Here is a 27,749-nt window from a genome sequence, read left to right as displayed (position 1 = left end):
CTATGGAGGTTAGCAACTGGCTGCTTTTCTCTCTCTCAGCCTCCTCACACATTAGCTGTACAGAAACTGATTATTCAGGCAGGCTGAAAAGTAAGTTTTAATCCATAATCTTTTCTGTATGACTACAGGAACTCCAAAGAAGAGACTACACAGAAACCATTTATAATGGAAAATTCTACAAGTTAAAACCAGGGAAATACACTACTATGCTTTGAATTAACAAATACTTTTATTCTAATCAATTTTGCTAAAATGGTGTGACTAAAGCATTAGAATTAATTTACCGTTCTTGGCTCAGTTAATATTTTGTTCATTTAATGTGGAGTTTACATTTTTATAAAAGCATTTAAAAATTTCAGCATTCGGCAAAATTAGTACTTGTTTTATGATAATATTGTTAATTTAATGCATGACTTGGAATTATACTTCAAAGTGAATCAGAAAAATAGGCCTTTTCTATTGTTGTTGCAGGCATCTCTCTTCATGCACCAGTGAAATGACCTTAAATTTTAACATAGGAGGCACAAAATTGCTCTTATATTTCAACAATTTTTTGCAATTCAATCATCTAGTCCATCAATTTCAGATAGATTTTGCAACAACCTACCCATGAAAGCTAAAATGATTTTTAACATTATCCTTTTATGTTTATTCTCTGGAAGAATTTCTACTGAATTCAGCTTTCTGCTATATCTACATATAAAGTTAAAAGTATATTTTGTGAAAAATCAGATGGATATGAAACAACCCAGCTAATGTACTGCTAGTGGCTTTTGGATTTTGTTCTTGGCTGGGGTTTCTTCTGCTATCCTACTGCATATTTATAAGTGTTAATTGAGTTTTTAATGGCAGTAGCATGTACTGACCAAAACTCCCATTACAGTTGATGAGAATCCTAAATGTCTTTTTGTGTACAGAATACTGAAATGTACAACAGCAACCTGAAAAGCAAATTGAAAAGCTTTTAAGACTCTGTGCGCAGTGAAATATTGCAAAGGGAAAATAAGAGACTGGTTTTTGGTTTATGACCAAAAGTTTTGCTCAAATGCTTTCCAGGCTTCACTTTTTCATCTGCCAGGTTCTGTTTTGACTTCTTTCACTGACACAGATACTGATTTTCACAATACTCAATTCCTTTCTACCCTTGACCCGTAGAGTGAACAAAGCCCTGCCTTACACTAGCCCAGCCTCTCTAACATCACATCCTCTTCTGACAAACTTTAATGTGTTTATCACAGTAAGGAGGAAGAGCACTAGGTCCATCATCTGCTGGTGTAACCTTTCCACTTGCTTCATTCTGGCTATTGCTCATCTAAGTCCTCTCTTAGGTCTATCACTATTTTCCTTGCATTTCCTTCTTTTGCCTCAAAACACAGGCATGCTTTAGGCTTCCCCGCTTTTACAAGAATGAGAGAGAACTAACTCCTGAACCTATTTGACTCCTAATTCCTGACCCAGATCCTCACAGATGTCTTCTGTTGCAAATATTTGTTCCATTAACCACTGTACATAATAAAGCCACCTGACACTCAGGCTCAAATCTTTTGCTTCATCTAATAAGTTTAATGCTTGTCTAGATTCCCCACATACAGCTCTTATTCCACCCCAGCGCAGCATCCTCACACAGGAATGCTTACAGAAGCAGCCATCAGGGGCTGCAAACATTTGGAAAGACATCTGGGAAAGTGTCAACCTCCTCCACTGCCTGGTGCCTCAGCAAGGAGATGGGAGGGACTGAAAGCAGCAGCACAGATAAGGGGTGCTGAGGCCAGGGGAGCTGCGGGACAGAACCTGCATCTCAGCAAGGTGAAGGAAAGGCTCAAATGGGTCTTTCTTTCCTTTTCTTAATACCCAAATTGATGATCAAGAAGGTTTGGTTCAATTAGAAGTAAATGACAAAATTCTGTGACTCCATGTTGGATTACACACAACAATTCCTTTACAATTATATGTTAAACTGAAAAAAATTGTATTTAGTTATTTCATACTTGCTTTTTTGAAGCATTTACTAAGTATTTCTAAAGTATTACTTAGGCAAAGTCATTACTTTGGATTCTAGCTACATACTTTGTTGTTACGAGCCTTTTGAGTTTCCCCAAAGTAAAAAAATTCACTACAAAAAAACTTCTTTTTTAGCCCTATATAATTCACAGTAACTGTCACAAATACTGATAAACACAGAGATTATACACCAAAAAATGGCTGGTTGAGTGTCTTGATAATTACTTAGTTGAAACATTCCTTCAGCTTACAGAAGTTATTTAGATTACAGTTAATCATAATTTTTTGAAGGACAGTAAACCTTTTTTTGATACAATATGTAATTATGTCTTTCTACTACATGAGTTTCTGCTAATTATGCAATTATCATGCAAGGAGATTAACAGGAAAGATATGCTGAACTAACTGCTCGCTATCCACTAAAAATACAGTAAATGCACACATAGTTCAAGCATATATCCTTGACAGTCAAGAGCTTAAAGACATTTTTACAATTTATGTATATGACAAAACCACATATTTATAAAGTATTAGCAAAAGAATATCAGCAAAGGACAATTTACAAACCCACCAATTCCTTCTCCCTTTTCCCCTCTCCCATCCAAATCACAGTATTTATGTCAGTTTTGGACTTTTTAAAGCCATCCTTACCTACATGATTGATCCCATTACTCTCAAACACTGAAAAAATATCCTCATACCATAGGTTTAAAACATGTATCTGTAACCGTTAGAAAACTAACTACTGTAAACAAATGACAGGAACTTCTGAACCTCTAATTTAGGAAGCACAGCAATGCCTCTGCACAACTTACACATCCACACATTTCAGATTCTCACTGAGGAAAGCAGGAGCAATGAGGAGCTATGTTGGCATTTTACCATGCCATACAAGCTTCTGCAAAAGCAAGTATCTGGCTCTATTAATTCTACATATTAACCACTTTGCAATTTGCACTGTGCTAAAGAAGTTTTGAGGGGGGAAAAAAGGGGGTGGGGGGACACCCCATAGTTAAAAACAAAGGTAATGGAGAAAGTTCAGGCAAACTACAAACAGAACACTCTTCATTGGAACTCCCGAAGTCCAGACAACCCCATTTAAGGGGGTTTCAAATTGCAACTCATTGCAAAGCAGTTTGAAAGCACTATCACCTGAAGTTTGCATGGGAAAAGTCTCAGTGTCTCTCCAATTGGTTCAGATGGCATCTTATATCCATCACCTGCCTGAAACATTTTTCAAGTGCATTATGTGATATAACACACAACCAAAAGCAGCAAGTGATGAAAGAAAAAAAAAGGAAGAGAATTCCCAAAACACTCACAGCAATGATATTGAAGAAGTCATCATCTCCAAGGGTATCCAAAATAGATGACACGGTCTGTTTTGCAATAGTCAAGCGAAGCCCTTTCATACTGCCGCTGACATCTACTAAAATTACCACATCTTTTGGAGAAGTTGCAGCCTGGATGTACCTAAGGCAAAGACAAAACATCTTGTTCTTTTAAATACCAAACTTTCCTTCCTTTCAAATTTTTTAAACACTGGTAAGTCATCTATTGCCTACCATTTTCTATTTCGACAGTCAAACGCAATGACTCCGTTCTCATCGGGTTCCCATTTAATTCCTGTTTAAAAAAAGCAATTAAAACATCAAATTACCATGTTTTCACAGTACCTATTCAAAATCTATCTGCAGTATTTGGGCAAAGCAGCACTTAATGGAGTTTCATGATTTGATCTAACAGACAGTGGTGTTATAGTGTATGATGGAAATGCTGGGAAAGTAATTTAATAAAACAGAAATATTTTTTCCTCACTCCTTTTTAGGCTACTGTAAGGTGAAAACCCTTTCAAGCCTGCTATGTTCATCACAATGCTGTCTCTCTGAAAACTAAAGTAAAATCAAACCTTACAGTATCTGTGAAAGTCACCGTTTGTGACATTACTCAGTGGGAATTTGCAGCATTCTTTATTGTATCTTAAGAACGAACTTGTCTTCTTCTTACCTGGATATTGTCTGAAAAATCCTTTCGCACTTCCAAAATACTGCCAGATGAGAGAAGGGTCACGATCAAAATTATCAACGAACACCTTATTCAAAGATTCTGACCAATAAACTCCATTTACAATGGCTGGATCTGGGGAAAGACAAGAACAGAGAAAAATTATAGAATCACTTGATGTCTGTCATCTTCAGCTTATTCAGTACCAAAAAAGATCATAGAATCATAGAATTGTAGGGGTTGGAAGGGACCTCGAGAGATCATCGGGTCCAATCCCCCTGCCAAAGCAGGCTCCCTAGGACATGCAATCTACTGCAGAACATCTTTTGGTTCCCTTTGTCAATTAAGTGACTTAAAATAAATGATAAATTTAAATAATGAAAGTATCTTTACAATACAGAAGAGTATTTATAAAGTACAGCTACATTTTACAGATAAGTTAAAATTGCTCATTAGAACATCTATCTGCAACTATTGTAACCCTCATTCCGGAGAACATAAATTAAACTATTAATAAATTATTTATTAGTTTTACTTTCCCTAAATGTAATACTTTTATTTATTATACTTAAATTATTATATACATACAAAAAACAACATCTCATGACAAATAACACTAACTGTTATTTGGAAAACACTGGATCCAGCTTTCATAAAAATTACCTAATTATTTTTGATTCCCATAAGAAGAGAAATACCAAACAAATCCTTAATGTTGAAAAGAAGCTATTTCTGTTTAAAACAACCCTATCTATTAACTCCTAAAATCCCAAACTGCTCAAGTATGTTTTTAAGCTGCAGATTTGATTAGACAATTGGAAATCAGAAATAAATTCATGTATCTTAAAAAGTTATTCAAATTCACACTGTGAATTTTGAAAGATGAGAAACAATTAAGACATAGTATATTCCAAATCCAATTCAATCTGCATGTGAAGTCAGCAGTATAGAAAGGAAAAGAAAGGGAACTAAATCACAGATGGATTATTGAATTTGTAAAAGCATGCATACATGAATACACAGTAACATTTGCTCAAGCATTTGAAATAATGCTTCTATTAGCTTGCAAAATAACATTGCTGACTGATTTCAGAAGACTGCTTAGAATGTGATTTTAATGGAGTGGAAAAAAGGTGAACTGTTATCTTTCCCTACATTCATCAAGAACAGCAGCAGAAAGAAGAAAATGTCTCAGCTACAAATCTTTGAATGTTGCTTCTAACTAAATATTTAGGTTTACGTAGATATAGTGGTGAAACAAGGTAAATAAAACAGATGCTGGTTTTGCAACACCTCTAGTATAGTTACTTGCTTCTTTAGAAGATGAAATTCACATTTAAAATCTGTCCAACCAGCCACACATCAAACAATCTGGTGTCACTAGTCCAATGGTACTCCTTCAGTTTTGCCTATCTGGCAAATCCATTGTCCAGTCGTCTCCCAGTCTGCAGTTAATCACAGCTTCTTCTGGAGTAAGGCATCCTTAATTAACTGTCAAGACTGCCCTGTCCTGGGATCTCTCAGTTTGTAAAAATACACTCCTATTTCAGCGCCCCAAAACCTCGATCCATTCCTCAGCACTTAGACATTACATGAGAAATGAAGCACTAAAATGTGAATCCTATTCCCCACCCATTGGAGCCTTCCAGTACTGTTTCCAACATCTTTATTCTGGTTCTGCTCCTATACACAAGTTCTGGTGGAGTATCTGGTTCAATGAAAAGCTTTATTGACTCAGCATTAAAATACGGAGATAAGTCATCTTTGACAAGAGCACTTCTTGGAAGTGTTGCTAGAAAACCATTTAGAGGAAAAGCAAAGAATTTTCCTCAGCTTCTTAAGGACAATAAGCTCTTCATCTATGCTTCCATTATCAGGATTAATGAAAAGCCAAGCCAAATAGGATAATTTTACCTTAATTTATATTTAAAATAAACTGCAGTGCTTCTTAGCAACTCACATTCCATCTCATTCCAGGGCTGCACGTTGTACCTTAGCACTGTACAGTAACATGGGTTCAACAGATGTCTTCTACCCTGGATTCCTCACAGGCTAATTTTTAATGCTCTTTCCTAGTAAATCTGTGCTACAGTGCCATTCATCTAAGCAGAACCTTCACTCTTCCTCCAAATCTAATGATAATTTCCTTTAAATTCTATATACACTCCAGCTCCAGGCCACGTGAAAACTTTAGTTGACCACCTATTAAACTCTAAATTGAACATTAAATCCTTCCAGTGGTATTTAAAAATATATTTTAAAATACATATATAAAGTAACATATATTTCATATAATAAATTTCATATTCAAATATCTATGCTACATCAGTAGAGAATTTTTTTAAGACTACCTATGAAGAGCCACTTTACATGGTCTGTATTCAGCTCAGCCAGTTTTCAAAATCTCTGCTACAGATTAGAAAAGTCCTTGGAAACACAATCAGGAAATTTTCTGTGAGGAAAGTTGGTTGAGGCTATATTCTGCATTAGGTTGACAACACTAATTGCTAATCATCCAAATGCTGATCACCATAAACATTAATCCAGTGATTACGAAACTAATAGGAAATTTTTTAGCTAAAAGGAGCATTAAGCAGGCATTTTAAATAACAGGGCACAATTAAAATGTGATCTATGATGACTGGGTTCCTTCAAAATGAAACCCAGTGAGAATTCACCGCTTTCCTACACACTCTGTATCTGCTATGCTGGCTGTTCTTTTCATCATACACCATGTTACATTTTATGCACCAACCATTTAAAAAAAAAATCAAATAAATCCATTCTCAGGTTAATCTTTAAAACAGAAAGAAAAGTAAATTTGGAGAAAATAAGTATTTCCAGTACAAAACTGCAAGTCTACAGACTGCATGAGAAAATAGCTCATCTTCACTGGGTACTGTATCATCAGGCAGGATTTCAAACCTGAGCTCCTTGTTCTGAATTTGATTATGAATTATGTGGATGCATCTCTGTCCATATGCACCATCCTAAATACAACTGAGGTTCTGACCATATATCCTTGTTAAAATTGTACAGTCTCATCTTCTAATAACCTATATGTTAAACTTGTACTTCTGGGCAACTACCAATTTTAGTAATTTCACTAAATTCCTCCAACTGCCTCCAGTACTTCATTTAGAAACAGTATTCTTAACTTGTTGTATTAGTGGCGAATGTCATCTGCATCCCCAAAATAACTATTTGTCAATAGTGGTAAATTAATGCTTGTGAATATTCAGAAATTTGAAGAGGGAGAAAAGAATAAAAGATTAAGCTTAATATAAATGCAAAATCATTAACATGATGATATGAGGCTCAAAGACAGTAAGCCCAAATAGCTTCTGCCACAATTTTTGAAATATAACTTCTAGGTTTGCTTCCTGGCAGTAGCAGCTCAAATGCAATTAAAATATTCCCTTTTCTTCATTTTTCAGATGGGCTGGCTTGCAATTATGTGGTATTTTGCTCCACTGCTGTTTGTGTAGCCGTTACTTGTTTTTTTACTGATATTTAATATAAAACCAACCCCCAGGCAAACAGGTACACTGACATGCATCTGAAATATAATTGCCAGAGAACAGTAGAAATGCATGTAGCAATTAAGTTGCTGTCACAGATAATGGTGACCCGAAGAAACAGGTCTGAAGTCTTCACAAAGGCAACCAAGGTGTGAAGACAGAAGGATGTGCAATGGCATGCCAAAGGGTAGCACTATAACAAAAGGTATTTTAATTCACAGAGACCATAAAAATATCTAGAGTAGACTAAATCTATGGGGAAAAAAAACTAACATAGACATGATACATTTTGCTTTCTAATTATTCCAGCAAACTTTATAGGAAATAAGGGAGACTACTGAGAAATTCAGTGACTACAAGGAAAATGCAGAATACTTCTCTTTCATGCCATTTTCTGCTTTATCGCCAAGAAAAAAATGTTACCAACAATCCTTGGAGGGAGGAGGGGGGTTCCTTCTCCATATTATATTACCATTGTAATATAATCATTCATTTCTCCTGAAAAGCTGTCAAAGATGCTTGCATCCATAATGGTGTTACTTATTATAATACCTGAGGAGCTCCAGGGCAGCCCCTAACACTGCAGAGTGGTACTGTCATACAACCAAGCAGTATGAGCACAGCCTACAGGCCCAAGCCCTGGAAAAGGAATGCAAAATTCAGCACCTTTTTGGCTCAAAGATGGCAACATCACTAGCTTAGTTTTGATGACACTGACAACATATTTAGTCTGGTCATATTTTAAAGAATAACAAAATCACATACTTTGCTGGGACATACACCAACAATCTAATAATTATACTACTTAACACAGGGTGGTCCAACATATTCAAGAGCTGGGGCTGGATGCCAATTTTGGCAACTGCCTTTGCTTTTTTTCCCCTCTCTCTTTCCCCTCCCTCTGCCTCCACTGGGTAGTGTGGATGCATCAGCTCACAGATCAAAGCATCTGGCCATCTGTAGACAGAAAAGGTGGTGTTTGTCCATTTTGCTTCATGTGCTGAGAAACATTCACCAATGTCAGAAATCACATTCCCTCCTCTGAAGTATATGGGGTGGTAAAGACTTCAAGTGTATGACTGTATAGAGGCATAGTGGTAGGTATTTAGTTGTTTTAGCTTCCAAAATTGCCCTAATAACAGTCTCCTCCTTTGAAGTAACAGCAGAAGAATTAGGAATATGGCCAGATGTGTTTATTTTTATGCTGAGTTTCATGAGTGTGTTTGGGTTTTTTGGGAGTTGTTTTTTTCTGTGAACAAGATGGTCAGAGATTCAACCTGAGTTCATTTGAAAGCCAGAATTACAGCTGCAAACTCCTCACTAACACCAGTCTGGGACAGAGGTTCAGCTCAGACTCTAAGAGCTTGCCCCATAATGGAATATAAAAACACCCCATATGTCCTGCAGAAAATCTGGGTATCTTTGAGGTCACCCATTTGGCTACTGACCTAGTTTGACCCCACTTATCAGATGTAACAGCTGAAAGCAACCAGTATGTGGGCAGATCTGGGAACCAGTTAGAGCAAAGCTGTGGAAACAGGACGTGGGCAGGGTCTGCACGCACAGGGCATTACTCTTTTTTTTTTTTTTTTCAAATTAAAGAGGGAACTTAGAGCAAAAGCTGAAAGTTTCACTTACTGTCCATCCCAGGAAGAACTAGCCTTGACAGAGCTGTTGTTACAGAAGCCGGGCACATGGGGCAGTTACTCCTATCACTAACACAGCCCAACAAAATAGAATTGCCTATGCAGCATCTGCTGAGAGCCCTTTAGCTGGTGAGAACTACAATCAAACCCCAGTAATCCTGAAGGATTAATCACTTCAGAAATTAATGTGGCTGAACCACCACACCAGGGTATTTTTGTATTTTCAGAAAAACACACTCATTTCCAAATTTTTGCAGGATGCAAAGACTAGGAAACCTGAAAGATCAATAAGAAAATACTGCACCACAGAACTGAGGAATGCCAGGGTGTGACTGAGAGACAGAACATGAAAAACAGCCACTAGAAACTTTCAAGTAGGAAAGATAACTTGAACGCTTAGAAAATAGAAATTTACCAAACTAACAGAGATGCTACACACATTGCAGTTTCATCACAGAAGCAAAATCAGTCTTGAATACTGAAAAAAAATCCTTTCAGCTCTGACAACTGTCAAGAAGAAATTTCTGCATAGACTGATGGAACAGTGACTATCAGCAACCTGGAGATCTCCACCTCTGCAAGTGGCAAAGGAGGAAAAAGTGTCATGACAAACAGTACAGGAAGCCAATGGAACACACTGCAAATTAGAGCAAAAGAAAGCAAATGTGACTGCTGCTAAGTGAAGCCAACTGTGCTGTAAAGTATTTAATGCACAACATACCAAAAGGGACAATCTTAGCAGAGCTGTTGTCAAAGTGATATATGACAAAGGCAAGGCAGAGCCTTGGAAATAAAAGCCATTTAAAACACGAGATCAGAGAACCCCATAAACTAACATTTCGCCTTAAATATCTAATTCCTGTTGCTCAGGTATTCAGACACACAGAATTATAGGAACAGGCCAACTTAGTTACACACCACAGTGCAGTAAGGACCAATAAATTGAACAGAAGATGGTAAAGACCTCCTAGTTTTATCACCCCGCCGGTATGAGAAACCTTAAAGAGAAATTTTTTAAGATGTAAAATCCAGTAAGTCATACGGGGCTCTAATTAGCTAAACTTCTCCCCCCACATTCCTGGGAGTAGCAACATGCGCAAATATCAGATATGACAGCACACTTATCTACTATCATGAGAAGTCATTGTCTTTCACCCTCTCAAATCAACAGTCCTTGATTCTTGTAGTGCTTTTTAGTCCTTTTGTAGCACTTTTTCTTTTCACAAAAGACCATTCGCAGAATTTGAGCAGAATGGAAGTTTTAAACAAAAAAAATAGTTGGAAAAAGCCTCACAGATATGAAAATATTCAGCTGGTTCAAACCCTCTGAAACTCTTTTTAACACATACTGAAAACACTGAGCAGATGCACAAACGCATCTTGGGATGACTGTGTTACAAAATCAGTTATGGATTCTTAAACACTATTTGCTCCTTCAGGAATGTGCCAAATAAAAGCTGCAAGAAAGACACCTAGATAAACAAAGTGCAGTGTAAAAACGTCTCTGTAAGTTTTTAGCCAAACAGTGTTTTGAAACAGTTTATATTCTAGCCAAGCATACTAATACTTGACCAGAGGAGCAAGGCTTCTTTTCTCCTCTTCACACAACACAGACCCAAGAAAAATCAAAGGATCTGTGTTATGTAGCAGGACGGAGAGACAAATTATTGCTTCATTCTAAAATATTAGACAAAATGAATAAAACGGATCTTTAGATAAACTTCTATGATTCTGTCAAATGTCAATCTTCTCCATTCCATACTAAACAAAAGCTACAATTTTTACATTAGCCATGCAACCATTTAATCAGACATTTTCGCATATTCAATTCTAAATGCTTTCTGAAACCCAGAACTATCATGTCTGTTACCAATAAGCCTGCACATTGTGATAGTCTCAAACCTTTCTTAGTGATACACAGTGATTGTAGCAAGAAAACTTCACAACCCATGTTTCTCCAGCCTGAAAGTGCAGTGAATCAAGGCACGGAAGAAGGCATGTTGTATGTCTAAAGCCACTAAATTTCTTTGCACTTGGTATAAGTCAAAGGCAACTGCTTTTGGGACAGACCAATGATTCCCTCATCAATGTTTCTTAAATCTGTTGAGGTGGAATTTATCCTATTCCCACTGAAGGAAAAAGAATCATGAACCTTTTTGCAGACAATAGACACGCTGGGTCTGGGCACTAGCTTCTGCTCCAGGTAGGAAAATGATCCGCAAGGCAACAAAAGAAACCCCCCTCAAAAACACTTCAGTCTCACATAAAGGAGGAATTATGCTTATACATTACTTTTGAAGAAAGTGAATTTCAAACTTGAAATCTAAAACATATACATTTAAATGATTGTATATATACCATTGCTTTTTATCCTGCAATATATATTTCACGTAAGAACTTTTCACCATTGCATTCAGACTGACCTTTCAAAGCAACATGTTATGGACACATCTTTAAGAGCCAAATGCATCTGGATAAGGCAACACTAATTAAGCCAATCCAACATGTTTAACTGTCTCCTTACCGTTCTGCAGTTGTGACTGTCTGGGAACAGATTCCATCATTTCAGCACTGACATGCTTCAAGTCTCTTTTTCAATCAGTGATGCTAATTGTAAGCTGGTAAGAACTTTGCTTTACCTAAGGGATGTTTGAGTAAAGAAGCTAACACACAGGATAATAAGAACTGAAGCTTAAGTAGCTTAATTGGACTTCAATTCAGGTAAGCAGCACAAACACAACATGCCTCCAAATCAGAGATGTTGTGAGTATGGAGAGTAATAGTGCTTGGGCTAAAACCAGTTTAAAAGTCTCAGTTAACCGTAGATTGAGGTCGATTAGTTCACCCTGATCCAAAGAAAGGTTGCCATTCCCTTGCTGCTTATTCGTATTTTCTGTCTAGTAATACTTTTGCTTTTGTGTTTACTTCATTCTTGAAAAACTTGTCAGTGTGGTCCACAGTCTGCCCCCCCCAGCTCATATGGCTCACATCCCCTTTCACCCACTGACCATTCCAATATATCACCCCTCAAAGTAAAACAGGTAAGTTGCAGCAAATGAGAACAAAATTCAGTTTGAATACACAAGCCTGAGGCATTTTCTGGAAAGATGGTCAGTGGGAACCATTGTGAACTTAAGACTCACAGAACTTGAGACAACAGACCTCCCCGTGTTCATGCTGAGCCTGCTTACACGGGTACTTAAGTGCAGTGCAGGACCATAGGGAGACACCACTTCCAGTGCTTGAAGTCCAAGCTGAACTAACATGGTGGCAAGCAGGAGTTGATGAGGAGTCTTACAGCAGGATTCATCATCTGCAACACCCTGCAGCAGCCTTTTAATCCTCTCAGTGTACTGTGGATATGCCCATATATATTTCAATATGGGTTACCCAGTATCTAGGGCCAAATGGCCAGGAATAACAGCATTAAACAGCTGCTGCTTCTGACCTTTTGCGACCCCACAGCTTTGAATCAGTCATCAGAGAAGTTAATACTCAGAGACAATAATAACAAAAAAGGAAAGATAAAAGAGGAGACAGAAATTTTCTACCACTATATGCCAACACCAAATTACTGTCACTTTCTTGCCCCTGGAAGCAACAACAAGGAAGTAGGGGAGGCATCATAATTAACAGACATCTCAGGTTAAAAAGCCTTTTAATGTTATACCTGAAATTGTGTGCATTAAGGAACCTTCACTGGCTCACATTTGTCAAAAGGCTAAACCCAACCCTAAGTAACTAAGCAACAGCTGCTGAATAAGGAGTGGTAGAGAGTAGGGCTTTTTAGAGGAAAAACTTAATGTTACCATGTAGCCTGTATCTGACATCTAGTTGCCATGGTGATGTGTATGTATTTGAATCATACAGATTAGATCCATGGCCAGAGACAGACAAACTAGGATACAAGAAAGATAAAGCACATTACACATCCTGCGGGGTGATGCCAACATTCCCAAAAAGCTTGCTGTTAAAGACAGAGAATCAAAAAAAGAAAAAAAAAAAAGAAAAAATATTCTGTGAAGTAAAGCCCTTTGCAAGAACAAAGGAACAGCCTGAGTAGAGTCTGGGAATCGGATCTGAGACAGAATTTGAGCAAAACCAGATGGAACAAGTGGATAAGTCTGTGCATCATTGTCCAATAGCCAGTAAGAGTTAAAACAAAGAAATATGGGAAGATAGGAAATTCTCCACAACCTTGACTAAATCAGTTAGACTAAGAAAGTTCCTTTTAAATTAAACAATGAGCAAAGTTAGGAAGACAGTGCAAACACTGTCCTAGAGATCTTATAATGTGAAGACAAACAATTCAGGGGAAGGATTTCAAAATATAAATATAGTGGTCCAGGACAATATGTGGCCATGACTATTTAAATAACAACTTCAGGATGTTGAATTTTCAGAAGCATAGTCCATAAAAATCATATACGACAGTGACAGTCAAGATTTTATTTCTTAATTTCACACCTTGCAGGAAAAGGGTTTTACATATCTGCTAGCTGCAGATTATAATCTTTCTGCATCACATGAGAAATGAATTTTTTTGGTACTAATATTCTAGGAAATAGGTAATCTCAATTTTGACAGTCACTTGGAAGGCATTGATAGGAAAGTATGACTGAACGATATTCATAGCTCTTTTTAAGTATCAAATTGAAAAAACCTCACTTAATCAAAAAATGGTTGTGGTTCATCACGTTTCAATATCTTTTATAGAAGGCTCTATTACAAGCAGCAGATTTTTTTCCTACGCAAGCAAAACTTTTGATTAGAGTCTGCATTTATTGACTTGTAGTGCATAAACTCATCTTTTAACATGCAGTGAAAATCATGCAATGGAAATGCCATTTGACACAGGTGATATTCTTTACCAGTTTCTAAATTGTTCAAGCAAAACTTAAAGATAATTTGTGAAGTCGAAGGCTAAGATCTATTTTCTCAATGTTTCCAGCATTCAAGAACTAAACTCAGCAAGTAGAAAAGCAGAAGTTCAACAGGATGTTTTTGTTAGTAAAGATACAGAGTTCAAAGGGTAGATTCAGACTAGATATAAAAAAGAAATTTTTTAGAATCGGGGTGGTGAAACACCAGAACAAGTTGCCCAGTGAAGTGGTAAATGCCCCATCCTTGGAAGCATTCAAATTTGGATGGGGCTCTGAGCAGCTTGATCTAGTTGACAACCACCCTGCCCATGGCAGTGGGGATTGGACTAGATGGCCTTTATAGGTCCCTTCCAACCCAAACTGTTCTACGATTCTAAGATCTAAAAACCCAGAAAATAATACTAGAGCACAAAATAACCGATTGGCAACTTCCTGTAGTAATAATAATAATAATAATAATAATCATTACACAGAGCTTTTAAACAGGGATAAGTCACATACTAAAATCTATATTTTCAACAGACAGTGAAGCATAAGTGATAAGACAGACAAAGGGAGGCAAAAAGACAGTACACGTGTGCTACAAATAATCATGTCAGGAGCAAAGCTGTAAGGGAAATAGATAAAGCCTATTTCTTCTGAAGAGTATCGCAACCTTGCAAAAAAAGAGCAAATCAAATATACTAAGTTATAGAAGAATACTAAATGTGGGCTCTTCACAAGGAAAACAATTGAAATGTGAAAATAATGAGAGCAGCAATAAAAACTGAATTTAAATCCACAGGAAAATATGGGATACTTCTAGCTGTCTTTTCCCTGAAATGAGTGAAGTCCAAATATACTTCACTAGTTGCAAGATACTTTATCACTTCTTTCATAAATTTATATTTTATATATTCATAGTGATCACTAGAACAAAATGGCTGCTCATACTTGAATGTATATCAAATCACATTGCCTGGAATTATTCTGTGTGGTATTCATTTAAGGCAAAATTAATTTAGACTATTATTAATGAAGACTTACCTTTTTTACATATTATTGAACTTTTAATTGCATTTTACAGTCATGAACCATTTTTTTAAAATGCTGATGACACAGCTTGAGACTCTCAGCAACATATTGTGTGCCTTATGTTTGTTAGTTGAGTTGACATAAACCATATCTCCTGTTGACAGAAATGCTTGAAAATATTCATGGACTTCAGCATCCATCACAGAAAAACTCTGCAGTCATGGAAAGTGCTGATAAAATCCCTTCCTGTACTTCAAAAACACCACAACAGCAGCTATACCACAGTACAAGGATGGAAAGAACAGACGGAAAACAGTCAGACAGACTTCTCTAAGTTAAAATTTATATTTATTGCTTTTGTTTTTCAAAGCAGCAGATGAACTTTTGGACTGTGTAACACTGAACATCAGATTTTACTTTGTCTTGATTCTTCTGCTTTGTCAGTAAATACACAGCAACATCTTGCACTAAGGCTTACTACTACATTAGCTGAATATACCTGGATAGACATGTGAAAATCTGCAGTCCAACAACATCTTTTTTTCTTTATTCACTCTCTTTTTTTTAATTTAACATTTCCAACAAAAACTATTTGGAGAAACAAATTTTTCACCTGCCCAACCCCCCCACTGATTCCAGCTTCCTTAAAAAACAAATCTTCCCACTACCTACCTTACATTTCTCAATTTAACAGAGAACCAGGCCTGATGATGTAAACACATAAAATGAATTCACTAAGGCACCTGCTAATTTATGATAGCAGAGACTTTATAAGCTAACCAGTCTTTGGGCTGCTGCTAAGTATTTGCCATAGACCAGCCAATCTGATAAGAAGAAACAATCCTTCCTTGTGCCAAAACAGCAACTAGCAGAATGCAAATGTTAAAGTCTAAGCTCAGGGGGAGGAAAGAGGGAACTGTTAGTACAGAGAGACATTTTTAAGTCAATTATCATTACTTGATTTAAACCATATTGTTCACCTGCTTCTCTCTCAAATATGTTATAATAGGGAATGAAGACTCAAGTCAACTCACAAAAACATGACTGTGACCACAAAATGTATTTCAAAATCATATGGCAGTACTATGAAACACAACTGTCCTAATGTAACAATGGATGGGAAAATTAAGTCTTTTAGTACAAAATGTCAGACAATGTTGTAGGAAAGATAAATGTATTTAATATAAATAATGTCAACATTAAAAAGAAATCAGTGTAAGCACTGTGCTAAAAGTTCATGTAACTTCATTTAAAACATACTCATATAAGGGAAAAGTGGCTTGATAGTATAAGACCCATTCTCCAGTATAAATGATAGCTGGACAGTAACTTCCCAGACCAAACACTTTTGAGGAAATTTAATGCTTTATTTTGACATATAATTATTAAAGTAATTGATTTCCACATATTTTCTTCTCCCTGCACAGAGCATGCTTCTTCCCCAAATTGGAGTTCAATACCCTATAGATGGGCCAGCTATTGATATCAAGTCTCAAAAAAAGGAAAATACACTCAAATAGCTATCTGCACATGCCCAGATACTGGTATTTTAAATCAATTTAAGCAACAATTAGAAAGCAGGGAGATGATTTAAAGTGCCTTCCTTAATCATGAAGCCATTTATGGAAGACACTATTATTGTAGGTGGTACACAGTCATGTGCATTACCCATTACATCTTGCTTTGCCACATACCAATCAGCATTTCACCTTGGGCCCTTCAAAGACAGTAATCAATTCTTTTTCAGTCTAAAAATTCTTCCTGTTTGAACTAATTGGAACAGACATCATTGTAAATCAAACTGCAAAGAAAAATTTCCAAAACTGAGTCTGTTCAGAGCAAGCCTATTCATTTATATCAGGGAGGTGCTTCTGTTCCTGTGCTCCTAGAATCATAGGCATTTAAGTATTTATGCTCTATTGACCCTGGAACTTTACTAAGAGTTAAGTACAAAAAGCCCAAGCTAAAAGATGTGTCAGTTCCACAAGATTTTGAAGTATAACTTTCTTCTCCCCACACAGAGCACAGTATTTCAGCAAGTGTTAAAATTTAAGACTATGAAAATCAATGGAACATAACTGTGTGTGAGGAGGTGGCATGCACTTGGTCCTGTGCTGAAGAGTACGAGACTGCTGAGCCAGGTCTAGGACTCTCCAATAGTCACAGAGTTTAAAGTGAAAAACTATGCCTCAGGCTATACAATGGAATCCCACTGGAAAAAAACATAGCAAACAAGCAAGCACTAAAGTACTGGTGTACAAATATCCGTCTCTCAACAGCTCTGTGTCATATGCTGCAGAAATGGAAGACAGCGCAGAGCTGCTATCAGGCTATGTCTGGACAGAAAGCCAAATAGAGACATTAAAACTGTGCTGCACCTTAATAAATTAAAAATTCTTCTGATTCAGGACTTGACAGCTTAGTTGCAGAACCGTAGTTACAAAACTATCACGCATCCATACTTCCATGCAACACTCCAGTGAATCATGCATATATGCCAGTAGCCTCTGGGGTAAGAGCAGACGACACAACTACCCACCACATAGCCTAGTTGTGCCTGCATGTCTTTTCCTCTGACATTTACAAGTGACACAAACAAAAATACATTAAAAATAATCCAGAGCATTTTGAATTTGAAAATCTGTACTTTATCCGTTAGGTTGGACTGTTTCCTCAATGACTTTTGATAAATACAAAGTACCTCAATGGATAACTAAGTCTTGCAAAGCTGTGGAACGCATTTAATTCCACTGTCAGCTGTGTTAATAGGATGAAGGTTTATCCTCTAGGAAATATTCCACCACTATAAAACTCAGCAAGTAAAACAAGATTATATATATAGTAAACTAGAAATGACAACAAAGGAAAAAACTCCCATTAGTTTAAATCAACTTATGTAAGCCTACTTCCTTTCTATTGCCAAGAGAAATTATTTTTCTTCTTTTTTTTAAAGGAAAGTCAGACACATTGCTCAAGCTGCATCTGACCCAATCCCAATAAAGAGATTATCCTCTTTCCCCACTCTACCTCTAGTGGCACACGTCTACCTCCTCCACGTCTCAGAGACTACTGTCCAGAGCTGGCAGATAAATTTCCACACAGTCACTCCTACCCTAGTTCTGTCAAAATTATTCTATTTTAAAACACTCTGCTATGAAAAAGTGCTGATCTAAAACCAAACCAGTTTTGGGAAGAGCTTGCACGACAGTTTATGACAGCTGGTTTGAACAGGACAGTAATACTCAGCAGGCACAAGGGGTAGAGAGCAGTAATTCCTTATCCCCCCATAACCTGCAGCTGACATTGTACTCCATCCAATCGTGACTTGAGACGCTTCACAACTGTTTTATACATAGTTAATCTCAAAAAAAGGTATAGAAAGCCTTGTCATAATCATATGCACAAAGGGGATCAAGCAAGAATGAGCTCATACAGAAAACAGAGATGTAAATTCAGGATTAAAAGTAGAAGAAAGTATTTTTCATTATGCAGGGGGGAAAATGTAATAAGAATACAATGTGCAGTTGTCAAAGCGTTAGCACGGATCTACATGGGAACAAATGGAATAGTTGGTGTGAGGATAAAATTATGCAACTTCACATAAGAGTTACTACAAAACTAGGCTCAAATAACCACACTCATCCTTTGTGTCATCTTGGGAGGGCAAAGAAAGGAAACGGAGGTAGCAGGTGCTCAACTAGGAAAGTAAAACTGAACTTATTTTAAAAAGCATCTCCATTTAAGAACATTTAGAAAGATTTTCTTTGTGTGTATAATATTTCAGTCCAGACCAAGCCTAGAGACAGAGCTACACCAAAGATTTTGAGATGTAAGGTTTTTCAAAATAAGTTGTATTTTTGTACTTGAAAAAGCTCTCAGGCACATAATTCTCTCATTACATCTAAATTTCTGTGAAGAAATTATTACACTGAGCATATTTAAACAAAGATTCAGCAATGACAGAGTGGGTGAATTTTTTTTTATCCAGCTAGGCTTAGAACCCATTTATGTTTGCTATTCTGGATCTACTGTAAAAGGCCTGCAAAACTTCACTTTTTGTTGCATTCATTTGTATCTAGAGGTCTGAGTGAGATCCACATAAAAAATAACTTATTCAAGGCAAGCAGTTAATAGAGATATGTACCTAAAAATCTATTTACCCTTGATTCCCAACCAGAGGCTGCAGACACTGAATTTCTTAAAATCTGAAAATTTAACTACTTAATTTTTATTACAACAAAATATAGTTAAACAAAAGACTTGATATGTTTTGAGAAAACATGTAGTGCACAGTCTTTATAAATCTCTATGAATTCTCACACTTTAGAGTTATTCTGGAAATGTTCAAGTCCTAGAAAAATTCAAGAAACACTGCAGTTATTCTCCAGGAATGGAAAAGGATTAGTAAATTTAGATTGGCAGGTGCCTGCTGTGATGTATTGAAGTAGCTGCCTGTTTGCATTCCTAGGGATGGAAGAGGCACCTGAAGTCTAATACTGATTTTGATACAATTGACCTAAGTCATTGACTTCAAGGAATCCAGTTTGCCCCAGTACTTGATAAAGGAGAACTCTGTGCCAGCTAAAGTAGCTAGTCAATTATGTTAGTGAATTAGTCTCTTTTTTAGCAACTAGGGACATTAGGAGAATGAGAGAGTAAAATTTACAAAATACAGAAACCTACAATTACAAGGACCTTAGGGGGGAAAAAGATACAATAGAAAGGATAGTTTAAAAAGGAAAAGTGCTTGCATCTAGAAATTTCTGAAGTACTGAGGAGAACCATGGCTTTTCTTATTTCTACTAACTACAAACGGAAAGTTTCCCTTATCATGTAAACAAAGACTGACTGCAGAAGCTCACAAACAAGAGTTGTTTTGAGTTGATGTTGAGATAATGTATTTATCAACATCCTCTTAAATTTCCTAGATTTTAAGCAATGCTAACATAAGGAGATGAGATCCTGCTGTGTGTCACTTCTGGTACTGTGCAATGTTATACTTCACTTTTCAACAGGTGCAATATTTTAGAAAGTAATAAAGCAAATGTTGAAACTATGTAAACTTTAAATCATTAATCATTTTTTCATTAATAGCTTCCACAATAGCTGTTTAAAATATACCAACTGATATGTAGAAAAGTGTATCTAAGTAACTTTGGAAGGTATACCTATGGAAGGATGTGTACAAGATACATTTGAGACAGTAGCACATCCCAAGTCACATACATTCTAAACTAAGAGATAAAAAAAATGAAGAGAGATGAAAACTCACTTTGGTGCTGATACAGAACCCACATAAATAAAGCACAAACTTGAATTAGTGCCTTAAACAGTTGTTCTCATACTTGGATTTTTGCCTTGGTACAGCATTGTCTCAACTGGATTCAGGCCGCTTCTGTACATTCCAAAACTACACTTTCCTTCCCTTTGTTTTCCCTCTATGAATTCACCAGCAACGCTGATCTTTACTTTCTACCAGAAATCTGCACACAGTTTATAATTGCCAGTTACCAAATTTGTGAATGGAAGAAAGAGCTACCACTTGCTAAGACCATTATCAGAGAATTCCTTAATTATTATTAATCTTTATTTATTCATTGTTTAAAAGGATACTGCCTTGCAAATCCTGTGGCTATAGACAACGACTACATTTTGTGCTTAAAGAAAAGAAACAGAATGTACAGGCAGATTTAGAATCCTGATGTGTGCCTAAAACACTTCAAAAGCAAAACATTATCACTTTCAGGATAAATGAAGGAGGCCAGTTGCACCACAATGTTCTGCAGTTTAAACAGACCACCATCCTCGCTGTGCAACAGCCTAGAGCCAAGAGCAGTCTCTGGATTGACAGACAGATAAGCACACTTATCTGTAAAGCACAATCATCCCACTTTTTTCTTTTTTTTTTCCTGAATGCCTTCAGTATATGAATATTATAGGAATGCTGGAATACTATTTTTGATCCCCACAGGCTTTATATTCCAAAGATCACTTACTATTCTTTTTTTAACATTAATTATATAGAGAAACCAGAGGATGAGGGTTTGCAGAAGAGAGGATTGAGAAGTGTAAGAGCACATCAATAACCAGACTAACTCTTCATATTTTACAATGATCATCAAGATTACTGTAAATGAAAAACTGTGATCCTTTATTAAATTCACTTACTTTTCATTCTAGATTTAGAGTAGGTACATATAATCTGTACTCAAACATGGCACTAGAGTCACACAAACACTTAAAAATTGTCAGCCTTTTTCATATGCTCTTGTTTTTCTATTCCACATTAAATTTTAATACTATAGTTTTGGTATTTATGATACTCCCATTTTCTTGATTTTGTTTACTTTTCCTTTTTGTTTTTGTATCCTAAACATGATGGTTTCCTTGGAATGGGAATTATCTAGTCCTGTTGTTGCCATCGATATTTTTAAGCTTTTCTGGGCAGAGGCTGAAAGAGCCAGAAGATGTATAAAGAGCCAGAAGATGTATAGAGAACAGCAATGCCTTTATGTCCCATGATTTTTAAGCCTGTGTCATTTGCAGTCTAGTTATGGACTGTGAGCATTCACTTCAGTGATTCTACAGCTAGGACAGATCACTACCATCACACAAGCTGAATACTACCTTCATCTAAAAAAGAAAACAAAAAAGAGAAAGCATCACAAACAACTCAATTTCAGCTATTGGATGCTTTTGAATTTTTGGCAGATTATAGAGTGTGGTGTTAGTAATTAACTAGAAATCAACTAATTAATCCTTTGGTTCTCCTGAATAAGTGAAATGTACTGACCTCCTGGAGTCTTTCCGTCTAAGGAACACTTTTAAACCCTCTGATGAGTCCTGTGACTCTCCTCTGAACCCACTGCAAATTATCAGTATTTCTACAACAAAAAACCCCAAAAGGAAGGAAAAACCTTAGACTGACCATACAAATAAAAACTTGGTTCTGTTATGCTGAGCTGAGTGTTTAAATATTCCATGATCAAGCTTGAGTTTGGGTGGCTGGTCTGCCTAGTAATTCAGTAAAACAAAACATAACCTGGAAACAAACAAAAGGTGTTTTCTTTAAGAAATGGTGTTGTGCAGACACTGCGTTGTGAATCTATCAGTATCTACTGCCCAGACCCTCAGGGTAGGATTTAATTAATTTCTTCTCAGTTCTCTACATTACAGAGCTAAAGAAACAGGCAACAAAAATTTTAAGTATATAGGCATCATCTTGGTAAGAGTAACATTTCCAGACATTGTCAGTCTCCAAACTAAGACCACCATGTCCACTTGTAAGGAAAATGTCAGCAAGAAACCAGATTTGAGCAACTGGACTAAGTTTAAATGATAAAGAAAAAGAAGGGTTTTTCTTTTTGCAGCTGCATGAAGTGATGATTTTGGCTGGTTTGAATTAGACAAAGTGGAAACAGGAATCGTCATAGAGCGCGCTTGCTCCCATCTCTACAGGCAGTCCCTGTATTAAGGAGGACTGCAACAAGCCCTTTGATTTGGGCCTTTAAGTAATTAATTGGCATATAAAAATGCATTTGCTATGTAGAACTACTACAAATCACGTAACTGAAGGTCCTTTATTTTTACTGCTTTCACGTACCTACTCAGGTTAGTTTGCTTCCCCAGAAAAACATGATTGCCTGACATCTTTATCCCTTTGCAGCCATACTGTTTTTTTTCCCCTCTAACAATTCTGGAATCAACTAATTTATAGACAGGCTCAGCTAAATAAATACTAGCACTTAAACACACAGAAGAGTTTGGTAGCTTTAGAAGAGGTAAGTATTTTCCAAATCTTTATATTTATCATTCACCACTTTTCAAACACTCTCTAGGAGCGTTTTTTTTATTTTCTAATTCCTAATCTGAAACATTACTGCATCATTTTTGGCTTCTCAAGATTCTCAAGTCTGAATCATAATTTTGAAGAGAATCTGTCATATCAATTGCTTACCTTACCAGCTCAACCTACCCAAATTAATTCTCCTTCCATTTGTGATTACAGAATATTCTTGCATGAATTACCACAATTGCTAGCCTGGAATGTATTGCAAGGAAAGCATTTAATGTATTTTTAGCTGTATTTTAGTATAGTTAAAACAATGAAGAGGAACCAGATAATGAGATTAGGCAGCTCTCTACAGACCAGTGACAAATACACTGTAGACATTTTTCAGAAACTTTGGCGCTTTCCTTCTAAATTTTTCTTTTATTACTGGCATGAGAAAAATAAAGAAACGGGGCTGCATAAGCACAGTACAACTACAAAATTCTGCTGCCTGGTCAAAGGGAAGTGGCAAAATTAAAATGACTAAGAGCATACCCGAGTCTAATTTGCATTCAAAACTTTTAGACATAAATCCATCACTCCTAATACCTAATGCAGCTATTTGTTAGTGCTGTCCAGCACCTATGGCAAACAAATAGCCAGGGGAGTAGAAGTTTTGATGTAGTTTATTCCTCCTAAATATTATCTGAAAACTCACAGCAGCTATGTGTACAGCCATTCATAGCTAGAAATATTCCTAGAAGCTTGAAAGCATAAATCGAATAAAATATTCTCCTCCCATCTACCCTGTACCTTTCCAAGACCTTTCTGGCTCTCAGCAAAGAGTGTAACTGGTAAGTGCCAACAGAATCTGTTCAACTGATTTAGAGATTCTGGAACGTAATTCATAAGAATAAACATTTCTGCCATATTCTATGTTAAAGACATTCTATAGCAGAATTAATGCAAGTCTAATATGCAAATCATTGACCATATTAAATTGCTAGATTGTCACAGAAAAAAAGGATATTACAGAACTGTCCTGCTTCAAGCATTATTCTGTGGAAATTTCAGTTTAATTGCAAACTGGAAAGCATGCACAATAAATAGTTAACCAACAGCTTCATTTTAAAAGCAAGGAAATTCCTATATTTGGGCACTGGAATGACAAAATAAACCAGCTCTTTTCTTACCCTTGTTGTACATATTGGTCGGTACTTGGACATCACTCAGACTGATGTTGACAGGCAAGTTGTTGAAGTGGTCATTTGGCACTAAAATAAACTCCTTCCCCAGCTCCAGATAGTTCCCTTCTTCATCTCGTTCATTTATGAGCACAGCATTGAAGTATTCGTACTGCAACAGAAATTCACATTCAGTATTCAATGCAGCATAAAATAGCAGGTCTGAACACTCTAATATACCTATCAATCCAGTGATTAACATTTACATACATCTCCATCTAGAAGATCGTCCCTCAGATTTCCCCATATCCCCCTAGTATAGGCACATTTCTGAAACAAGGCTCATCATGTCATGAGAAAACCCCATATTACCTCAGACCTCTGGCAGTCCAGAAAATATTAAGAGCAGCCCAAGAAACACCTTGAACATAGTGTATTCACTATTTTTAATGCAAACTTCTCTAGCTTTAAGTAATTCCCTGGATAATGGTCTAATTATGATCTCTCTGTTTAGCTCATTTCCATCCATTCAATAACTGCTGTGTTGAACGTAGACTTTTACAAACTAAAAGTGTTTTTACTTCACAGAAATATTAACTCGAGGTGTTGTTGCTTACCCAGTAATGCACTGACATTTCCTATAAAAAAAATATTTGCACTATGCTGTATTTTTCAAACACACTTCATAGTAGTTTTTATAAAATTATTCATACTTTCAAATGGACATATAAACTGAACAGTGACTTATTTTGAACAAGAAATTATTGTTTGCCTGTTACAAATTCCTGCACAGTACTTGGCCTATTTTGTACAGAACACCAGATAAGCAAACGCAATTTAGATAAAATTATTGATTTCTTTATGACCTAGTTGAACCAGAAATTCTATCAAGCTTCAAAGGCAACAAATAGTGAAGACGACTTTTTTACACTCTTAAACAATATAAACTCTTGGCAACAGGTTGAGATGTGTTTAATTCAAAGAGACTGAAGAATCTCATTAATTTAAATTACATGTCTCTACCCTAACTATCCACTTGAGAGTAAATCAATATAAATAATATTTAGACATAAACCTATGCATTCATAGATCATATGCATCCACACAACCTGTACAACAATAAATCTATTACAGCATTTACAAACCTAAAACAGACCAGCAAGTACAAAATCTTAAAGGCTGTGGTGGGCTGACCCTGGCTGGACCCCAGGTACTCATCAAAACCTTTCTATCTCTCCAGGTACCCACCTCAGCTGCTCTATCACTCCCCTCCTCAGCTAGACAGGGAAGAGAACGTATTAAAAAAAAAAAGGCTCAAAAAGCTGAGCTAAGGACACAGAGAGATCATTCACCAATTACTGTCATGCCACCACCACAGCCCTCCTGCTACCAACACTGCCATACAAGCACTCTGTGTGACACGCAACGTGTTCTACTACACAAGAATTAAACTCTTACAATCCATAAATTTCCATTGAAAGGCTTGATAATTTAACCTATATGTTAAGTGGAGGCTTACTTGGAAAGCAGCTTTCCACATCCTGCTCCTCTAGCTTCTAGCTTTTCAAAAAGGCCAACCCATAGTACAGATTTTAGATGGAATTAGAACACAAATGAAATCACAATATATTAGATCGATTTTGAGAACTTGCTATGTATGACAGAAATATCCAGTGTTCCACATAACATTAATCATATAACAAAAACTGAGACACACCAGTACTTGAAAATCACTTTAACAGAAATTAATCCAATATGATTAAACATTTGACCTTACAGTTATTGTACATTAATTGGTTTATAGTAAGATGAGCCAAATAATCTGCCGCATAGATCTCATTAACATATATACAGATACTGAATAGTAGATTTTGGGAAAAAGCCCAATACATTAGTGTCTATAGATCTGACTCTTCTGATACCAAAATGATAAAGAAACGTGACAGTTTCCAAGGAATACCAGTACTCCTACTTGGTAGAAACCTTCTCTGTCTCTGCTTATTATCCAGGTTTATCACGGATCATTAACTGCACTGCATGCCTGCTGCCCACATGTGACAGCAGCTTTTTCAGTTTACTGTTTCTGCAAAAGGCAAAGACAGTTGGCAGAAGACTTGAAAGCCCAACTCGTATTTCCCATCTTAGTAAGAAACTGAATATTCCTTCCAATGTTAAGCCATGCACTAATGACTGTTGTAAATTGCAATTCTACTGTGATTCCAAGCAAGAAAGAAGCTGTGCATCTTTTCTGTGATGTATTAGATAATATTTAAGTCTGGAAGAAAGGCTGATACTCCATCCCTTGGGAGTACAGTGCTAAATAAAACTAAGTATTTCATGCTTCTTCCTTGCCAGCCGCCTCTCTCTTCACTGGACAGCCAAGCTCCAGCAGGGTGAGGATGACTGTTTTATCTTGTTTCCAAACCACTTGTCTTCTTGTCCTTGAAGACGTGGCTTTGTGTTCCTTATTCTCTGCTGAATGTGACATCCCCTCTGTAACTGCTAGTTACAGATAGCCACTGCATTGTTTTCATGACACTTCTTGGCTTTTTAAGTCTTATGATTTCCACAAAGAAAACAAAGAGGGTTTGGTTTTTTTGGTTTCCTATTAAAAGCCTCCACTGAAAGCATCCACAACACAACTCCAATTTTTAACACAGAAGTTGAATTCAAATATTACACTTTACGGAAATGTGAATACATTTGGGTATAAAAGATTCTGTAGTAAAATATGTAGCAATATATTGTTCCCCTTTAACTTAAGTTATATATCATGGAATAATTTCTACAGTAGTTCACACACAGACAATAATTTCAAGGATGTAAATTTACCTTGCCCATGGGTTTTATAACAACTTTTAAATGGTTGGGGAAATTGACAAATTTCACATAAGAATGGCAGAACATACATGGAAATCACCTCTGAAATAATATGATTTCCTTTCATTCAGTGGGTTATTTCATTTTCCAAATGAGTTAATTAGTAGACATCCTCCTTCATCATGTTCTGTAAGCAGCAAGGCTAGCCAAGTATTAAAATCTGCTATATTGTAAATAAATGAAACCACTCGTTTCACAATTAAGGGTATTTAGGACAGATTGTTACTTTGGTTGATTTAGTATTCACAGATTTATTGGTCTGAGCCCATATTTTTTCCTTTCAATTCTACAAATGTATACATAATAATATGATTTTGTTTGCTTTTAAAAAGCAAACAAAATGCATAAAATAGTTGTTACAGTATTACAGATAATAATATTTGGGGGCAGGGGGTGGTGTCCACTTGATTTTTGGGGGGAGCTGTGCAAAGAGGGAGCGTAAGGATTTGAGTTTGATTTGTTTTAAGCGTTTCTTTGCAAGTGAGAACCCTACAAAAATCACATGTTTATGGCAGTCCTGGAAGATGTAAGCTTAAATATCACATAGTATATACAGCTCAAAAATGCTACTGAAAAAGATCAGCATTTAGGAAGGGCTGTTATACTTTGGCTTCTTTTGGGCACTTTCCTTCCAAGCAAATCACAGAGTGTGACAGCTGAAAGGTGATAGAAGGAAAATTAAAAGTTGGAGAAAAAATATTGAAGTAAATCCAACTGACGTTCTGACACTGCATCTGAGATAATGCCCAAGGGAAAGAGGATAAGTCCTGTTTGCTGACAACACAAATACTCAACTTGCTAAGCTTTAAAAGAAAATGACTTCAATTTAATCTTGTCAGTGGAGG

The 27,749-nt window shown here is 36.5% G+C and overlaps 1 protein-coding gene across 1 annotated transcript in view; it reads right to left on the bottom strand.

Moving 5' to 3' along the window:
- CACNA2D3 (calcium voltage-gated channel auxiliary subunit alpha2delta 3) overlaps positions 1-27,749 on the bottom strand; it is a gene marked incomplete at both ends in the record, with an annotated part of 428,879 nt that overhangs the window by 239,869 nt on the left and 161,261 nt on the right. Inside the window, 4 exons of the mRNA XM_084269585.1 lie at positions 3,324-3,474; positions 3,567-3,627; positions 4,009-4,140; positions 24,034-24,196. Of these exons, the coding sequence (XP_084125711.1) occupies positions 3,324-3,474; positions 3,567-3,627; positions 4,009-4,140; positions 24,034-24,196 (507 nt within the window). The remainder of the gene's footprint in view (positions 1-3,323; positions 3,475-3,566; positions 3,628-4,008; positions 4,141-24,033; positions 24,197-27,749) is intronic.

Source organism: Gallinula chloropus, assembly GCF_964237585.1.
Source record: "Gallinula chloropus genome assembly, chromosome: 12".
In the NCBI taxonomy this organism is placed as follows: Eukaryota; Metazoa; Chordata; class Aves; order Gruiformes; family Rallidae; genus Gallinula; species Gallinula chloropus.
The sequence above is the reverse complement of the archived record's forward strand: the minus strand, read 5'-3'. Positions and strand labels throughout refer to the sequence as shown.